The sequence below is a fragment of the Narcine bancroftii genome, chromosome 2 (assembly GCF_036971445.1).
Source record: "Narcine bancroftii isolate sNarBan1 chromosome 2, sNarBan1.hap1, whole genome shotgun sequence".
NCBI lineage: Eukaryota > Metazoa > Chordata > Chondrichthyes > Torpediniformes > Narcinidae > Narcine > Narcine bancroftii.
Genome location: NC_091470.1, coordinates 236,651,685 through 236,666,230, shown reverse-complemented (window position 1 = coordinate 236,666,230; position 14,546 = coordinate 236,651,685). Strand labels below are relative to the sequence as shown.

At 41.0% G+C, this 14,546-nt stretch overlaps 1 protein-coding gene across 4 annotated transcripts in view; it reads left to right on the top strand.

The window, feature by feature from the left end:
- The window catches only part of csmd3b (CUB and Sushi multiple domains 3b), a 927,060-nt gene that overhangs the window by 567,817 nt on the left and 344,697 nt on the right, over positions 1 to 14,546 (top strand). For all 4 annotated transcript variants that reach the window (XM_069920534.1, XM_069920535.1, XM_069920537.1 and 1 more), the window contains one exon: positions 7,708 to 7,910. In XM_069920534.1, the coding sequence (XP_069776635.1) occupies positions 7,708 to 7,910 (203 nt within the window). The remainder of the gene's footprint in view (positions 1 to 7,707; positions 7,911 to 14,546) is intronic.

Below are 14,546 nucleotides of genomic sequence, written 5' to 3'. Positions count from 1 at the left end.
GAGCCACAGACACTACCTGACTTCCTCCTGTTTTCTTGCACTATTTATTTTTGAAATATATAGCAATATCTGTACTGTAATTGTGCTGCAAAAATCAAGAATTTTGTGTCCAGTTCATGACCATTCTGGAAATTAGAAAGCCTAAATGGAAAAATCTACATCCTGAGAGTGCATGCAGTCTTCTCTTCCATGCTGGTATCCGTCTCTGCAAATCTTGTGTGAAAAGGAGATAGCAGACTTCACCATTATTGAGCTTTCATGCAGACCTCCCAATGACCCAAAATTTCATAGAGCAAACTCATTCAAATCTATGCATCACTTGTCCCTTTGAGCCTTCAAATGGCTCCCTTGTGGTGGGTGAAACTTGTAGTTTACTTCACATTCCATCAAGACAGCAGACACTCTATCCTTTCAACCTGTATTACCATCAGTTGCTCCAATTCATGTCTCTCCATGTTCAGATCTCACAGCCCAAACACTTGTTAATTTTTCCCCATTGCCCCTGGTTGAGGTGGTGGTTATGAGTGCAAAACAAGCAATATTTCCTCATTTGCCCTGGCCACTTTTGTGGGGGGGGGGGGGGGGGGAGGGAGAACCTCCACAAAGTTTTAGTCCCTTCTTTCCTATTGCTCTCAGAGACATGAATGGTGGATATTTATGCTGTTCAACTTTGTCACCTTTATGGGAGGTAAAACAGACTACTCATTTCACTCGTTCTGTTTAGTTATTGTTGTGTCTAGACATGTAAATAGTGGCCAGCAAGGAAAGAGAAATGCTTTTCGTGAATTTTGTGCGAACCAAAATGCGCAGATGGCACAGTTTAATATCTGAAAATATGTGTATAAGCAGTGAGCTTTGGTTGTAAGCCATGCTAAACTCCTATGTACATGAAGAGATGGTGATTTATGCTTTGTTTCTGATACAACTTGTTGAGTGGGGAGTGTTGGTGGGAGGGGATGTGATTGTTAGCCTGGCGATGCAATTACTGCTGTTGTACAGAGCATTTGATGCTGCTTTCACAGACTTGACTATTTGTGGCTTTGCATCCAGGTCAATGAAGCAAGGTGTGGTGGAACACTGTACTCCGGGCATGTCCTCACTCTACTGGGCATCCTCGCCCGCCTTCTGTACCTGCAGCCCCTCCCCATAAGATCCCCTAATAAAGGCCAGGTGTCCTAGTCTCCTCCCTCAAACTTGCTTTAGACATGAGCGAGCAGCATGTAGAGAAATGCCTGAGTTTTCTGATCAATAAAGTCTTCGGCTACTTGATTTGTGACTGCGAGTGGTCATTAATCGCATTACAATTTATTAATCAGAATTTTAAATGCCATGGACAAGGCAATCCAACTGGAGAAGCTGTAGATTAATCCAAAGGAATCAGAGATCTCGATAAATTTGATATCTGACTATACTCTTTGAAGGGCTACAGGAAATCACAAAATCACAGCCAATAGTGATCGGTATAACCAGCTCTTTGCAGCTGTGGTCCACTGAGCATACCAATTAATTTGCAATTGCAATGAATATAAAGAGGCAATGCTCCTACTCCGACAGCAGTATGGAACTCCGAGGAATGCGATGCGTGCATGCTTCCAGCTTGGCTCCCGATGGTCGACAATTTTGTGAAGGCCATGCAGGATCTGGGACAAGACTGTGGGTGCCGGGATGTGACTGCAGAGAACTACCAGGAGGAGCTCATACGTGGCAGGCTAGTCGCTGGATTCCGCTCCCATCAGATATGGGAACGACTCCTGGAGAAATGCAATCGGTCCCCACAGGAAGTGGTGCAGATGGCCCAAGTGATGGAGTCTGCCCAAAAGAATACTGAGGCCTACTTAATGGGCCACACAGCCACCAGATGGGGAGAACAGGTGCACCATCTTGGGATTCAGGGACCTTAACTGCCTCTGCAACTACTATGGCCAAAGCAAATACCCATGGAAATACATCCCAGCCCGTAGCATGACCCACTCAAACTGCTGGAGGAAAGGACACTATACCAGAGTATGTCATTCTAAGTCCCACTCTAGCAGCACCTCGTGTGGACTGCGACCTGCGTCACCATCTTGGGCCAACCCACTTCCACTGTCATTTCCGGTTGCTGATAACCGAATTTCCAGACCAAGAGCGTGATGATACGAAGGAACATCACACCTGCTTCACTCTGGACTCCACTACATGTGATCCGTGGGATGGCCATTTTCACAATTTCTCAGCCGCCATCTTGGTGATAGCCAACCCAACAGCATAGCAGCAGTGACTCGGACAGTGAACTGACATTGGCTTCCATCGTGCTGGACCAGAGTAGACCACACCAGCTGCGACGATCAATGATGGACATCGAGGTAAACGGCCACACCACTGACTTCCTGTCTCTCGCTGCGGAAATCCGCGGAAGATGCACCATGACCCTAACCGTGGGGGGGGGGGGGTATAAAATATAAAAATTTCAGATTGCTGGTAATGCCCCACCTCTGTGCACCCGTCATGTTGAGGCTGGATTTCTAGTCCCAGCTTAAGGGTGTGCTGATGCAGTTTGATGGCCCCTGCCCCCATCATTAATCACCAGTTCCGGGAGGCCCATCCCCTCCCCCCCGAAGAGGCTCAATTTCTCACACCAATGCTGGGTTAAGCTCCCAACCTGCAGACTGGCCACCCTCCGGGTCCCTACACCTCTGCTGTTCCAAAACTTCACTCCCGATTGCAAACCTGAGAGCAGGCGATACAGCCCTGAGGACATAGAATTCATTAAGACAGAGGTGGAGCGGCTACTGGGGGAGGGCATAATAGAACTGAGTAACAGTCCCTGGAGGGCCCAAGTAGTGATAGACTACAGTCAGACCATCAACCGGTTCACCTTACTGGATGTCTACCCTTTGCCCACATAGCTGATATGGTGAATGAGATCACCAAGTATAGAGTCTTCTCTACCATAGACCTCAAATCAGCATATCACCAAAACCCAAAAGACCAGCCGTACATGGTGTTTGAGGCCAATGGCCGACTCTACCATTTCCTACAGGTCCCATTTGTCCTCACAAATGGGGTGTCGGTGTTCCAAAGGCAAATGGACTGCACGGTAGATGACAATGAACTAAAGGCTATGTGTCCATATCTGGACAATGTCACCATCTGTGACCATGACCAGAAGGAACATGACAAGAACCTGCAAAGATTCCTGGCCACCGCAAAGGCCCTCAGAGTCACATATAATAAGGAAAAGTGCATGTTTAGCACTAAGTGAATGGCAATCCTGGGCTTCATGGTGGAGCCTGGTGTCATCACCCCTGACCCCGTGCACATGTGGCCCCTTCTGAAATTACCTCTGCCACAGAACCCCAATGCTTTAAAAAGGTGCTTGGGGCACTTCTCGTATTTTGCCCAATGGATCCCCAACTATTCAGACAATCCCTAGTGAATATTTCTCCCATTGACAGAGGCCTTTAAGGCTTTCGAGGACACCAAGGATGAGATTGCCAAGACAGGAATGCACGCCTTTGATGAATCTGTCTCATTCCAAGTGTAAAGTGATGCCTCTGTCTTCACTCTGGCCACCACACTGACCCAAGTAGCAGGCCAGTGGCATTTTTTCCAGCATCCTCCAAGGCACTCTGCCATTGAGAAGGAGACACAAGCTCTAGTGGAGGCCATATGTCATTGGAGACACTACTTGGCCGACAGACCATTCACCCTGCTGATGGACCAGAGATCCATCACTTTTATGATTAACAATAAACAGCAGGGTGAAATCAGAAATGACAAGATCATGACATGGAGAATTGAGCTGTCCACCTACAATTATGAGATCTTGATTGGGCCAGGCAAGCTCAATGAGCCACCTGAAGACCTGTTCAGGGAAACCTGCACCAGGTGCGAGTTGATCACCTCCATGGCTTCCACAATAGCCTCTGCCACCTCAGGGTCACAAGGCTCTATCATTTTGTGAGGGCCCATAACCTCCCCTGCTCAGTGGAGGAAGTCAGGGAGCTGACTCGCAATTGCCCAGTCTGTGCGGAATGCAAGCCACAAATTTACAGACCAGAGAGAGCCCAACTCATCAAGGCCACTCCCCCTTTGAACGTCTCAGCATGGACTTAAAGGGGCCCCGCCCCACCCATCCACAAATTGGAACATCTACTTCCTGAGCCTCGTGGACGGGTACTCACATTTCCCATTCACCATCCCCCACCCCAACATGACCACATCCACAGTCATTAAAGCACTCCACACAGTATTCACTCTCTTCGGATACCCCAGTTATGTTTATAATGACCGGGGATCCGCCTTCATGACTGAGGAGTTGCAGTAATACTTCCTTTCTATGGGCATAGCTATGAGCAGAACCATCCGCTACAACCACAACCCCAATGGGAATGGGCAGCTGGAGAGAGAGAATGGTACAATATGGAAGGCAGTCCATTTGACCCTCAAGTCGAAAGGCATGTCCATATCCCACTGGCAAGAGGACCTTCCAGAAGCGCTGCATGCCACTAGGTCCCTACTTTGCATGGCAACTAATGCAACGCCCCGTGAAAAATTGTTCTCCTTCCCTAGGAGTTCAGCATCAGAAACCACACTGCCAGTCTGGCTGATGACCCTAGGGCCAGTGCTTTTCCAGAAGCGAGTTGGAATGCACAAAATGGACCCACTGGTTGAGGAAGTGCACCTCCTGCATGTAAACCCCCAATATGTGCTGGTAAGGTACCCTGATGGACAGGACAATACAGTGTCCATCTGGGATCTGATGTGAGTGGGGACTTCAGCACGGGAGGTGCATCTGATACCACCGGGCAATGACCAGTTGACCCCGGGGATCACCCTGACAGGGAAAGTAGTGATCCCACTTCCAACACAACCCCCTTAGTGTTCCCCCCCACCCTCCCACACTGGAGTGTCTTCCCCCCACTGTTACAAACAAATTCCCCACCCATTATGGACCTGGTACACAGAGACACTGTTCAGCCCTCCAATACCCAGCCGAGCCACTGTTCCACTGCAACCAATGATACAGCCAGCAATATTTTGGAGATCTCAGTGCCAAATAAGACTGCTGGAGATGCTGAATCTTTGAACTGTCTGGAGTACAAGACCCATGCTAATGGACATTGTGTCACATCACCCCATCAGACTTCATTCATTCAAAGGAGGGGTTAATGTGATGAAAAATGGTACTGCAGCATGTCCTCACTAGCCTGAGCAGGCTGGCCCACCTTCTGTACCTGTAGTCCTTCCCCAAAGATCTCCTAATAAAGGCCAAGAGCCCTAGTCTCCTCCCTCATCACTGCCTTGGATTTGAGCCAGCAGCATGTAGAGACATGCCTGTGTCTTCTGATCAATAAAGCCTTTACTTACTTCGAGTCTGTGAGTGGTCATTGATTGTGCCACACAAGTCGAGGGAGAGATGGGAGTCGATTAATGAAAATCGGTGGGAAGACTTGTGTCTAAACAGCATGACAGGGATTATTAATGCTAGATGCATGCTGGTGCAGTACAATTTCCTGCATCAGTTGTACTTCACCCCACAAAAACAATAGGTAAATCAAAGTCAGAAATTTCAGGTCCGTGTTTCTAATGTGGTGTAGAAGTTGGAACCTTTATCCACTCCATCTGGCTATGTACAAAGTTGAGATCCTTCTGGGTAGAGCTGGCAGACATCTTAAAAAAAATACAGAGGTGGAGTTTCCACAAGACCCAGATTTGTTCCTTCCGGGAGATATCAGTGAAATAGTTTAGATCATCCAAAGACCAAATTCAATTTGTGAAGATTGCCTTGTTGGTAGCCAGGAAGTGTATAGCGGTTGCATGGAATTCCAGCTCTCAACATGAGTATTACACGATGGAGTACGGAAATGCAGAGTTACTTTCCCCTGGAGAAAATTACATACAACTTGAGGAAGTATGACATGTTCATTGAAGTGTGGCAGCTGTACCTGAGGTACATAAGTGCACAGATATGATCTATACCCGCCTGCCACCCCCCCCCCCCACCCCACTTAAGAAATAAGTTAAGATACCTATTGTCCTGACAGATAAATAAAGAGGCTGATTTAAAGTTGTGGTACAGGTGACGTCTGTTTTCATTTTTATTTTCTTTGCCTTTTATGGTTTATTTAATATCCGGAGAAGGAGTGAAAATATTTTAATTTTATATATATCTATATCTATAGATACCTATATCTATAGATATATAGATGTTAACTTGTGTGATACAAAAATGTCTACATTGTTTATATATTTCCTTGTGTCTTTTAAAATAAAATATTCAAAAAAATGAAGCATGGTTTCTGCCATTGGTCCCAAGGCTATCTGTTTCCACTTTGTTTTACATTCAAAATGTCATTTCTCCTCTCTGTCTTCTTCCTTGTTTCAAGCCCCGAGTTTGATTACTATCAAACTTGTACCATTCTTTAGAGTTTCTGGCATCAGCTTCAGTTGCAGAATGCCTGGCAATCTCTGCTCCTGACACACTTTTCTTCTTATTTATGTGACACGGAATAGTCTTAAACAGTGAAGAGGCACTTTAACAGTTAGTTCCAGATTGATGCTGTAATACTGCATCATGGTGCCTGCATTTCAATGACACAATGACATTACTCATCCAATTATTATTTTCAGGGCTGTCTAATAGGACCACAGTTGGTTCTTACATTTCTACTTTAAAAAACAATCACTTCTAGATATTTAAAGTGATGCTGTTTTCACATGAAATTGACAATCAAAATCACCCTAACTGGCCCATCAACTATGAAAAGAATGTTTTGAGATGACAGCTCTAAAGCACTGGGTTAAAATAATGTTTCTGTGTTAAATAATTGCACACAATAGATTTGACTGGCAGGATCTATTCATTGCCCTGTTTTACACAAAGTTGTGTTTTGTGGAATCTAGTCCAATGGCACAATCAGTAGCTTTTTTTTTAACAAGATGGCTTTGAAGGGAAGTTAGCATACAGTGACATTGTCAAAGTACTGGAAGAAACTTCAACAAACTGTCCTTTAACTTAAGCAGCGAAGAAGTCTGAAAAGGCTGACCAGTTAAGGGGTGGGGGGTGTCAGAGATGTATTTACTGTATTAGAATTATGTACAATTCAGGTTACTTTACAGCAAGGTTGAGTCTACTGAGAATATTTGTTTTTGTTTATAAAGCACAGTACTATGTATGGTGAAATGAAGATACTGGATCTATTCAGTAGTACAGGCAGCAACTGTGCAACAAAGAAACAAAGTTTACACTTCTGGTTGATGATACCTATTTAATAAATATGAAATCATTCATGTAAATGTGACAGAATATTTGTTTTAGCCTAGTGATTACTTTCTTGAGGTACTTTTCACTCATTCTGCTTTGAGACACTTCCAGAGCCTTGTTTGGCTGTTAGTATCTTAGTTCACTTTATATTATTCTAAGGACTTGTTATTATTCAAAATTCACTCAAGATGTTATTCCTAAATGTTTATGGAGCAACTGATGTCAAGATTGCTTTACATGTGATATCAATGATTCCTGGTTGCACTGTAGTCACTGTCTGCCAAGAGGAAAACTGTCCATAGGATACAGGGTTGCCTTTCTCATCCATAAAGAGAGTGAGTTTGTCAACCCAACATTTCATTATTGATATTTTCCAATTTGTACTGTACATTCAATGTTGTGCCAGTCATGCAGCTATGTGTTGTCAATTATAACTATTATGTATCTTCATTTTACAGTCTTCAGTTCATTGCATTTGATTCTGAGGCATCTCATGACATTTTACGTGTGTGGGATGGTCTTCCTGAGAACGAGATGCTTCTAAAAGAAGTTAGTGGATCTCTGATTCCTGACAATATCCACAGCACACTCAACGTTATTACAATCCAGTTTGACACTGACTTCTTCATCAGTAAATCAGGATTTGCTGTCCACTTCTCAAGTAAGTATTAGGCTCCATTTTGTTGTACAAAGTACAGGCCCATTTAATAAGGAAAATATTTTAATATTTTAACCTGTCTTGATGAAAGATTCTGGTCCAAAGCAGTGCCCATTCTTTTTCTCCAATAGCTGCTGATGGTTTTCAGATCCAGATTCCACCATCTGCAGTGTTTTGTGCATTCCTAAACATACAGATGTATTTCTAAAATGCTTACAGTTCAATTTTAAATTTAGATATTCAGACCTTTCTGACGCATGACCCCATGCCACCCAAACACCAAATTAACCTATAACCTTCATACTTTTTTTGAAATCACAGCAGGGTTTTGGATTATATTTTGTGAAATTATTTTTAAGCAAAAACAATTGGTGAACACAATTTAACATTCAATCACATGAAAACAGAAAATGTTGGAAGGCCTCAACAAATCAACCAACAACTGCAGGGGGTGGGGGGATAGTGGGAGTTAATAATTCAAATCAATGGCCTAACATCCCCTTACAATATTTTCTCTTTGTATTTCAGCAAAATTTAACTTTCCTCGTTTGAGGTTGTTAGTCTGTATATAATTGCCATTTTTACCTCAGGTCAGCGTATTAGATTGATGAAGCTGTTCCCTAAACAATGATACTGTTGCATTCTGATATTCCTTTCAATTATCCCGATGGTTCCCTGACGTTGAAAGGTTTTTGGGCAGCACTGGCTCATAGGCTGGCAGGGCCTGTTACGGTACTGTATCATAAATAAAAACCTCATGCATTTGTGATCAGTAGAAAGGTTAATTACTGTAATTGTCCATGTTGAATTTTTTTCTGTTTATTTCAAACTTTAATATTCACTTGTCAACCTTTATAATTTAGTATTACAATTTTTTTTTCAAATTCTCTCTATTTACTTGTGGAAATGTAATATGGTAGATTATGTTTATGAGTTCTACTTTCATTTTGATGCAAATATAAAATCCATGTAAATATGGTAGTGAGTCCTTCATTGTACATTATGATTCAATTTCACTGCCTGGTGCTGAAAATGCTGTCTAAATTAAATTAAAACTCTGCTGCTTGCACATGATAGCTATCCCTCTGTTCCATTCATGTTCATGTATCCATTGAGAACCCTAAGGTAATGCTACTATTGTATCTGCTTCCACCACTACTTTCGGCAGCTCATTCCAGACTGCACTATCAGAATTTATTGTCATGAACAAGTCAAGGAATTTGTTGCTTTGGAGCAACATCACGACATCACACGACACCCTGTGTAAAATAAAAAATTGACCTTCCCACCCCCAATTGAACTCCCCACCAACCTTAAATACATATTCTGTACTGTGTGAGCTTCTACCCTGGGAGAAAGGTTCTGATTATCCATCCTATCAAGTCATCTCATAATTTTATTTACTTTTATCAGGTCTCTTCACACAGAAAACAGAATTGCTCAACCTCTTTCATAACTTGTGCCTTCTAAACCAGTGGTCTTAAAACTCTTCCTCCCGTCCTGCCCCCATAAACTCACATACCACTTTAAGTAATCCCTATGCCATCGTTGCTCTGTGATAAGTAAGGATTGCTTAAGGTGGGAAGGGAAGGTTGAGAATCACTGCTCCAGACCCAATTGTTACTATTGGTATGATGTCAATGTTTTGTTTGTATGAAGTAATAATAAAGGAACTATTGCTAGAAATTGGAGTTAATCTTTGGTCCTTTTAATGCGTGCTGCATTTAAAATTCTGGAAAAAGGTGAAATATATCAAATGCAAATTACATATGCAGACACATGTGTGCTTGCTTAATGATTCCATCAAATGTATCTGAATGCAACCTGCTGTGCTGTCTGTTGAATAAATCATCTCAAACTAGTTAACATGGGACCTGATCAGTGATTAAATTAATTAAGGACTGGCTGCATGCTACTGGAGATAGTTTCTTCCTCTTCCCCACATTCTCCCTTGTCACTTTTTTCTGTATCTGCCCAGAAATTTAGAGAGCTAGGGAGAGAAATTTCATTGAGGTCAACCACCTTTCTTGTGATCAGAACGATTTGGTGGCTATTGCATGATCTGCCCATGGCTTCAGTTTTAGTGCATTAATTTATGTACAAAATCCCATTGTTTTAGAGAGTGAGGGAGAGAAATTTCATTGGGGTCAACCACCTTTCTTGTGATCAGAACAATTTGGTGGCTTTTGCATGATCTGCCCATGGCTTCAGTTTTAGTGCATTAATTTATGTACAAAATCCCATTGTTTTAGAGAGCGAGGGAGAGAAATTTCATTGGGGTCAACCACCTTTCTTGTGATCAGAACGATTTGGTGGCTATTGCGTGATCTGCCAATGGCTTCAGTTTTAGTGCATGAATTTACGTACAAAATCCCATTGTATTGCATTTGATATATTTCACCTTTTTCCAGAATTTTAAATGCAGCACGCATTAAAAGGACCAAAGATTAACTCCAATTTCTAGCAATAGTTCCTTTATTATTACTTCATACAAACAAAACATTGACATCATACCAATAGTAAATTAAATCCAGTTTGTATTTTCTTTCTTGTGTTGTGAAATTATGATACTGAATAATTTAATTATGCCTTCAAACACTGTTGATATTAGGCTTATCGTCCTTACAATGGTGAATCTTAATAACTTATTCTGCCTTTTGAGATTATTTCCTTACATCATCTACTGGCTTATAATTAATCTCTTCGATCTCTTATATTTCATAATGTCACCATCATCTGAAGCTTATGCTTCATAAGGTGCATCTCTTCATTTTTCTTTCTCAACCCCATCTTATTCTCCTACCACTCTCGCTGACATTTGAAGCCTTAATGCCACATTGCAAACTGTTGCAAGCTTTCACATAAGGAAGTACATTTCAATCCAGATTATAGGGAGGGGTTTGAGATGTGGGTACAATACTACAAGACCAAACCAGGCAGCTAATTTGATCTTACCTTCTTTAATTTTGCTGTATTCCTTTTTTGGAAAAATCTTCTATGAGTTCATTACCTTGCTTTTACGTCCAATAGGAATTTTGGTCTTAATTTCTGAATAAAATGCCTAGAGCCTGAAGACCTGCCCAGTATCATCCATGTGCACCTGTGGAAGCAAGACATCAGCAGTATAAGGCAGTGGTTTCCAAACTCCACCACCCCCTCCCAACTCAAATTGCACCTTAAGTAATCTCTATGCCAAAAGTGCTCTGTGATTAGTAAGGAATTGCTTAAGGTGGTATGTCAGTGGGAAGGGAAGGTTGAGAATCACCGCTCTAGAGCCAATTGTTACTGAAATATTTTGCTTGAGAAAAATTGTCATTGGCCCATTTCCTTTGGAGTTCTGAAACCATGCACATAATGAGTCACTTAGATACGATTGACATAGGGATTGCTTGAGCTTAGGGGGGCAGTTTGAAAACCACTGGTTTAATGCCTTAGTTGATCATTGTAAATTTGTAAGTTAGCTGAGATAATTAGATGAGGAAATAGGGAGGAGATAAATCTAATCAAGTGAAGCAAATGGGAATACACCTGCTCATTAAGTTTTTCAAGACAATCTAAAATCTAAGACTCCCTGAGACTCTTCCAACCCACAAACTGAGCACAGGTCAGACCTAGTGGGGAAAACCATTGCTGCATCATTGCTTGTACTTATGACAACTCTTTGAACTGCATCCAAATGAACCAGATCTGTATATAAAAAGAATGGATCCTGCTTCTTCAAGCATCCAGTTCACCTGTTCAGTAGAACAAATAAAGATCAGTAGAATGATCAGAGTCAGGAGGTATAAAAGGAATTGCTCTCCTGTTTCTCTCAGGTAGTGGCTGGCAAAATGTTCAATTTTACTTGCAGTGGGTGTTTTTTTTTTCAGAAGTAGTAAGTAAAAAGCATGTAAATGGAACTATTGTTCTACTTAAGAGTTAAGATTTTGGGTCAAAGACCCTCTATTCTGAAGAAACACAACCTAAACTGCTGTGCTGAGTGGAACTAGCAAATTTTATTTCTCATGATTTCTTTGTAATTTTCATCTAATTCCGTTTTGATTCTAGTTGGAAGAGTACAATGAAATTGATAGATTGGCAAATAAAATAGGTTTACATCATGTTAAGTAAATCAAATGTCATAACATTTTTTAAAACAGTTGAATTTGTCCATGCATTCAGTGGCCCAAATAAGACAAGAATAATCAAGTTCAAATTCATTGCCAGAGTACATACATGATATCTCATACAACCCTGAGATTCTTTTTACTGTGTCAGGAAGAATTTCTACTTATCTACTGTACTCAAGAATAAAGATGTGCATACAAAAGAGAGAAATGTAAACAATGAAAGAAATGTAAGCAAACTGTTTCAATATTTAAAAAAAGTTCAGTAATAAATAATGTGCAAAGTCATGAGTCTCTGAATGAGTCTGCTGTTAAGGTGTCTGATGGTGTGCCTGAACCTAGTGGTATGAGTCTTGTGGCACCTATACCTCCTTCTTGATGATAGCAGTGAGAACAGACCATGTCCTGGGTGGTGTGCATCTTTGATGTTTGATGCTGCTCTCCACGTCAGTATTCCATACAGATTTCCTCAAGGTGGTGGGGAGAGTTTTGGCTGTGATGTACTGGACTGTGTCCAATACCATTTGCAAGCCTTCCTGCTGAGAAGTATTGGTGCCCCCATACCAAGCCGTGACACAGCTGGTGAGCAGACTTTTCATGACTCATTTGTAGAAGTTTGTCAAGGTGTCCTACTTAGCTATGTAAATATGTCAAGATACTGGTCTTAAAAACAACCGTCTCTTTCCCCAACTGAGATGGTTCAGCATTGTTATAGGGTCAGCAGTAATAGTATTTTAAATATATTCTGTTGTAGAGATTTTTGAATTGCCTAAATTTGTGTTGTGTAAAATGCAGACTGCTTAGAGTCAAAGTTATCTTAAATAAAATGACAGTGGTGATATATTAGAAGCAAGAAACCTTTAAAAGAGGTAAGAAAAATAGAGGGTTGCGTGCTATGAAATTGAGATTGGTTAGATTTATGGTGGAGTAGGTTTATATGCAATAGGTTGGCACAAAATCACTGTACTATTCTATGTTTGTTACTGCAGGAATTCTTGTTGGATACAATTTTAGAGAAGGACAATTTATGAAAAATAGGGGAATATATCACTGTTCTCCCATGGGGAAACAAATGGCATTGGTAAAAATTTAGACATCACTCTAGTTTATATAGTCAATTGTCTGCAAGGACTTTTACATAATGGACATTGTACAACTCCTGTAGAATTAGAATGTCACATCTCATGCTTTACATTCAGAAATATTGTATTTGAGGTCAAACTTTGATGTCTCAAAGGTGACCACATTTTCTATTCAAGATAAAGAATTCAATAAGCAAGCAATGTAGTGAATTTATTGGGGACTTCAACTAATGTAGAAGAGGCAGTAGAGTTAAGGAAATAAGCGCAAATGTGCTAGAGAAACTCTGCAAGTCATGTGGCATCCGCAGATTTTAAAGGCAATCACCATTTCTGGCTTTAGCCCTTCTTCAGGAGTGCCAACATTCAATCAGATGCCTGAATAAATAGGTGGGGGGATGAGGGTAGAGAGAAGAATACAGGCTAATAGATAAGAGATAAAAAGTGGATACAGGTGGGAGGGTAGACTAGACTACACTGTAGTTTCTGATACAGAACGCTTGTTCCCAGTATACCAACATCAAAATGTTTCCTTGAAGCCTGTTAATTGACCATTTATAAAAAGTGTAAGAACATTTCCCCCATTAACCTCATATCTTATTGTCTGCAAATCTACTGTTTTCATCCTTGAATAGATGTAAAGGTCCACAGCATTCTGGGGGTAAAGGATTCTGTAACTTACACTGAAAGTTTCCCTCCTCTGGTTTTAGTCTGGTTGTCCAACCTAAGACAAAAACTTGATCCAGATTTCTCAGCCAAGGGAAACAACCCATTAGCATCTACTTTGTCAAGGATGCTCAAGAATGTGATTTATTAGGCTGAAATCTATTCCATTTTGTCTAAACACAAGTGTGAATTCATCCAACACTGCTTATGTTCAACACTATAAAACATTGCTTCAGAGTCGATTGGATGAGAATATTGAAATCAGTTCTCAACACTTGATTTTTGAAAGAACTTTAAATCTCTTGAGGTCGTGGGAAATTGAATTAAAGTCAGAACAGTTTAAATGTCAACTTATTTCTTTATTTCATTTCCTAACTTTTTAAAATTTGTTTGACAGGTATTTAATTCATATCTTGGCATCATGGGTCTGCATAATGCCATGGATATTATAAACATACAAGTTTTGGCTTTTTTTTTCAGACCCCTCAAAGGGTTATAGACATGTTCTCTGTGAATGGATGTTACCTGACCAGCTGAATGCTTTCAGTGCTTTCAATACTTGCAAAATGTCTGGTAGCATTGTTATGGAGTTGAGCAAATTCAGTTACATGGATAGACTAGAGAAATTAAAATGGTTGGGAGCAGAAAAGCCTGAGAGGGCATTTCATTTTAGTTTAAAATCTGATATTTTGATCAAGGAAGGAAAATAAATGAAGTGGGTCATGGTGTAGATGACATGCTCTTGTTTTGTATCTTTTACATTTTACTTTGTGTTATTCTGGATTTAT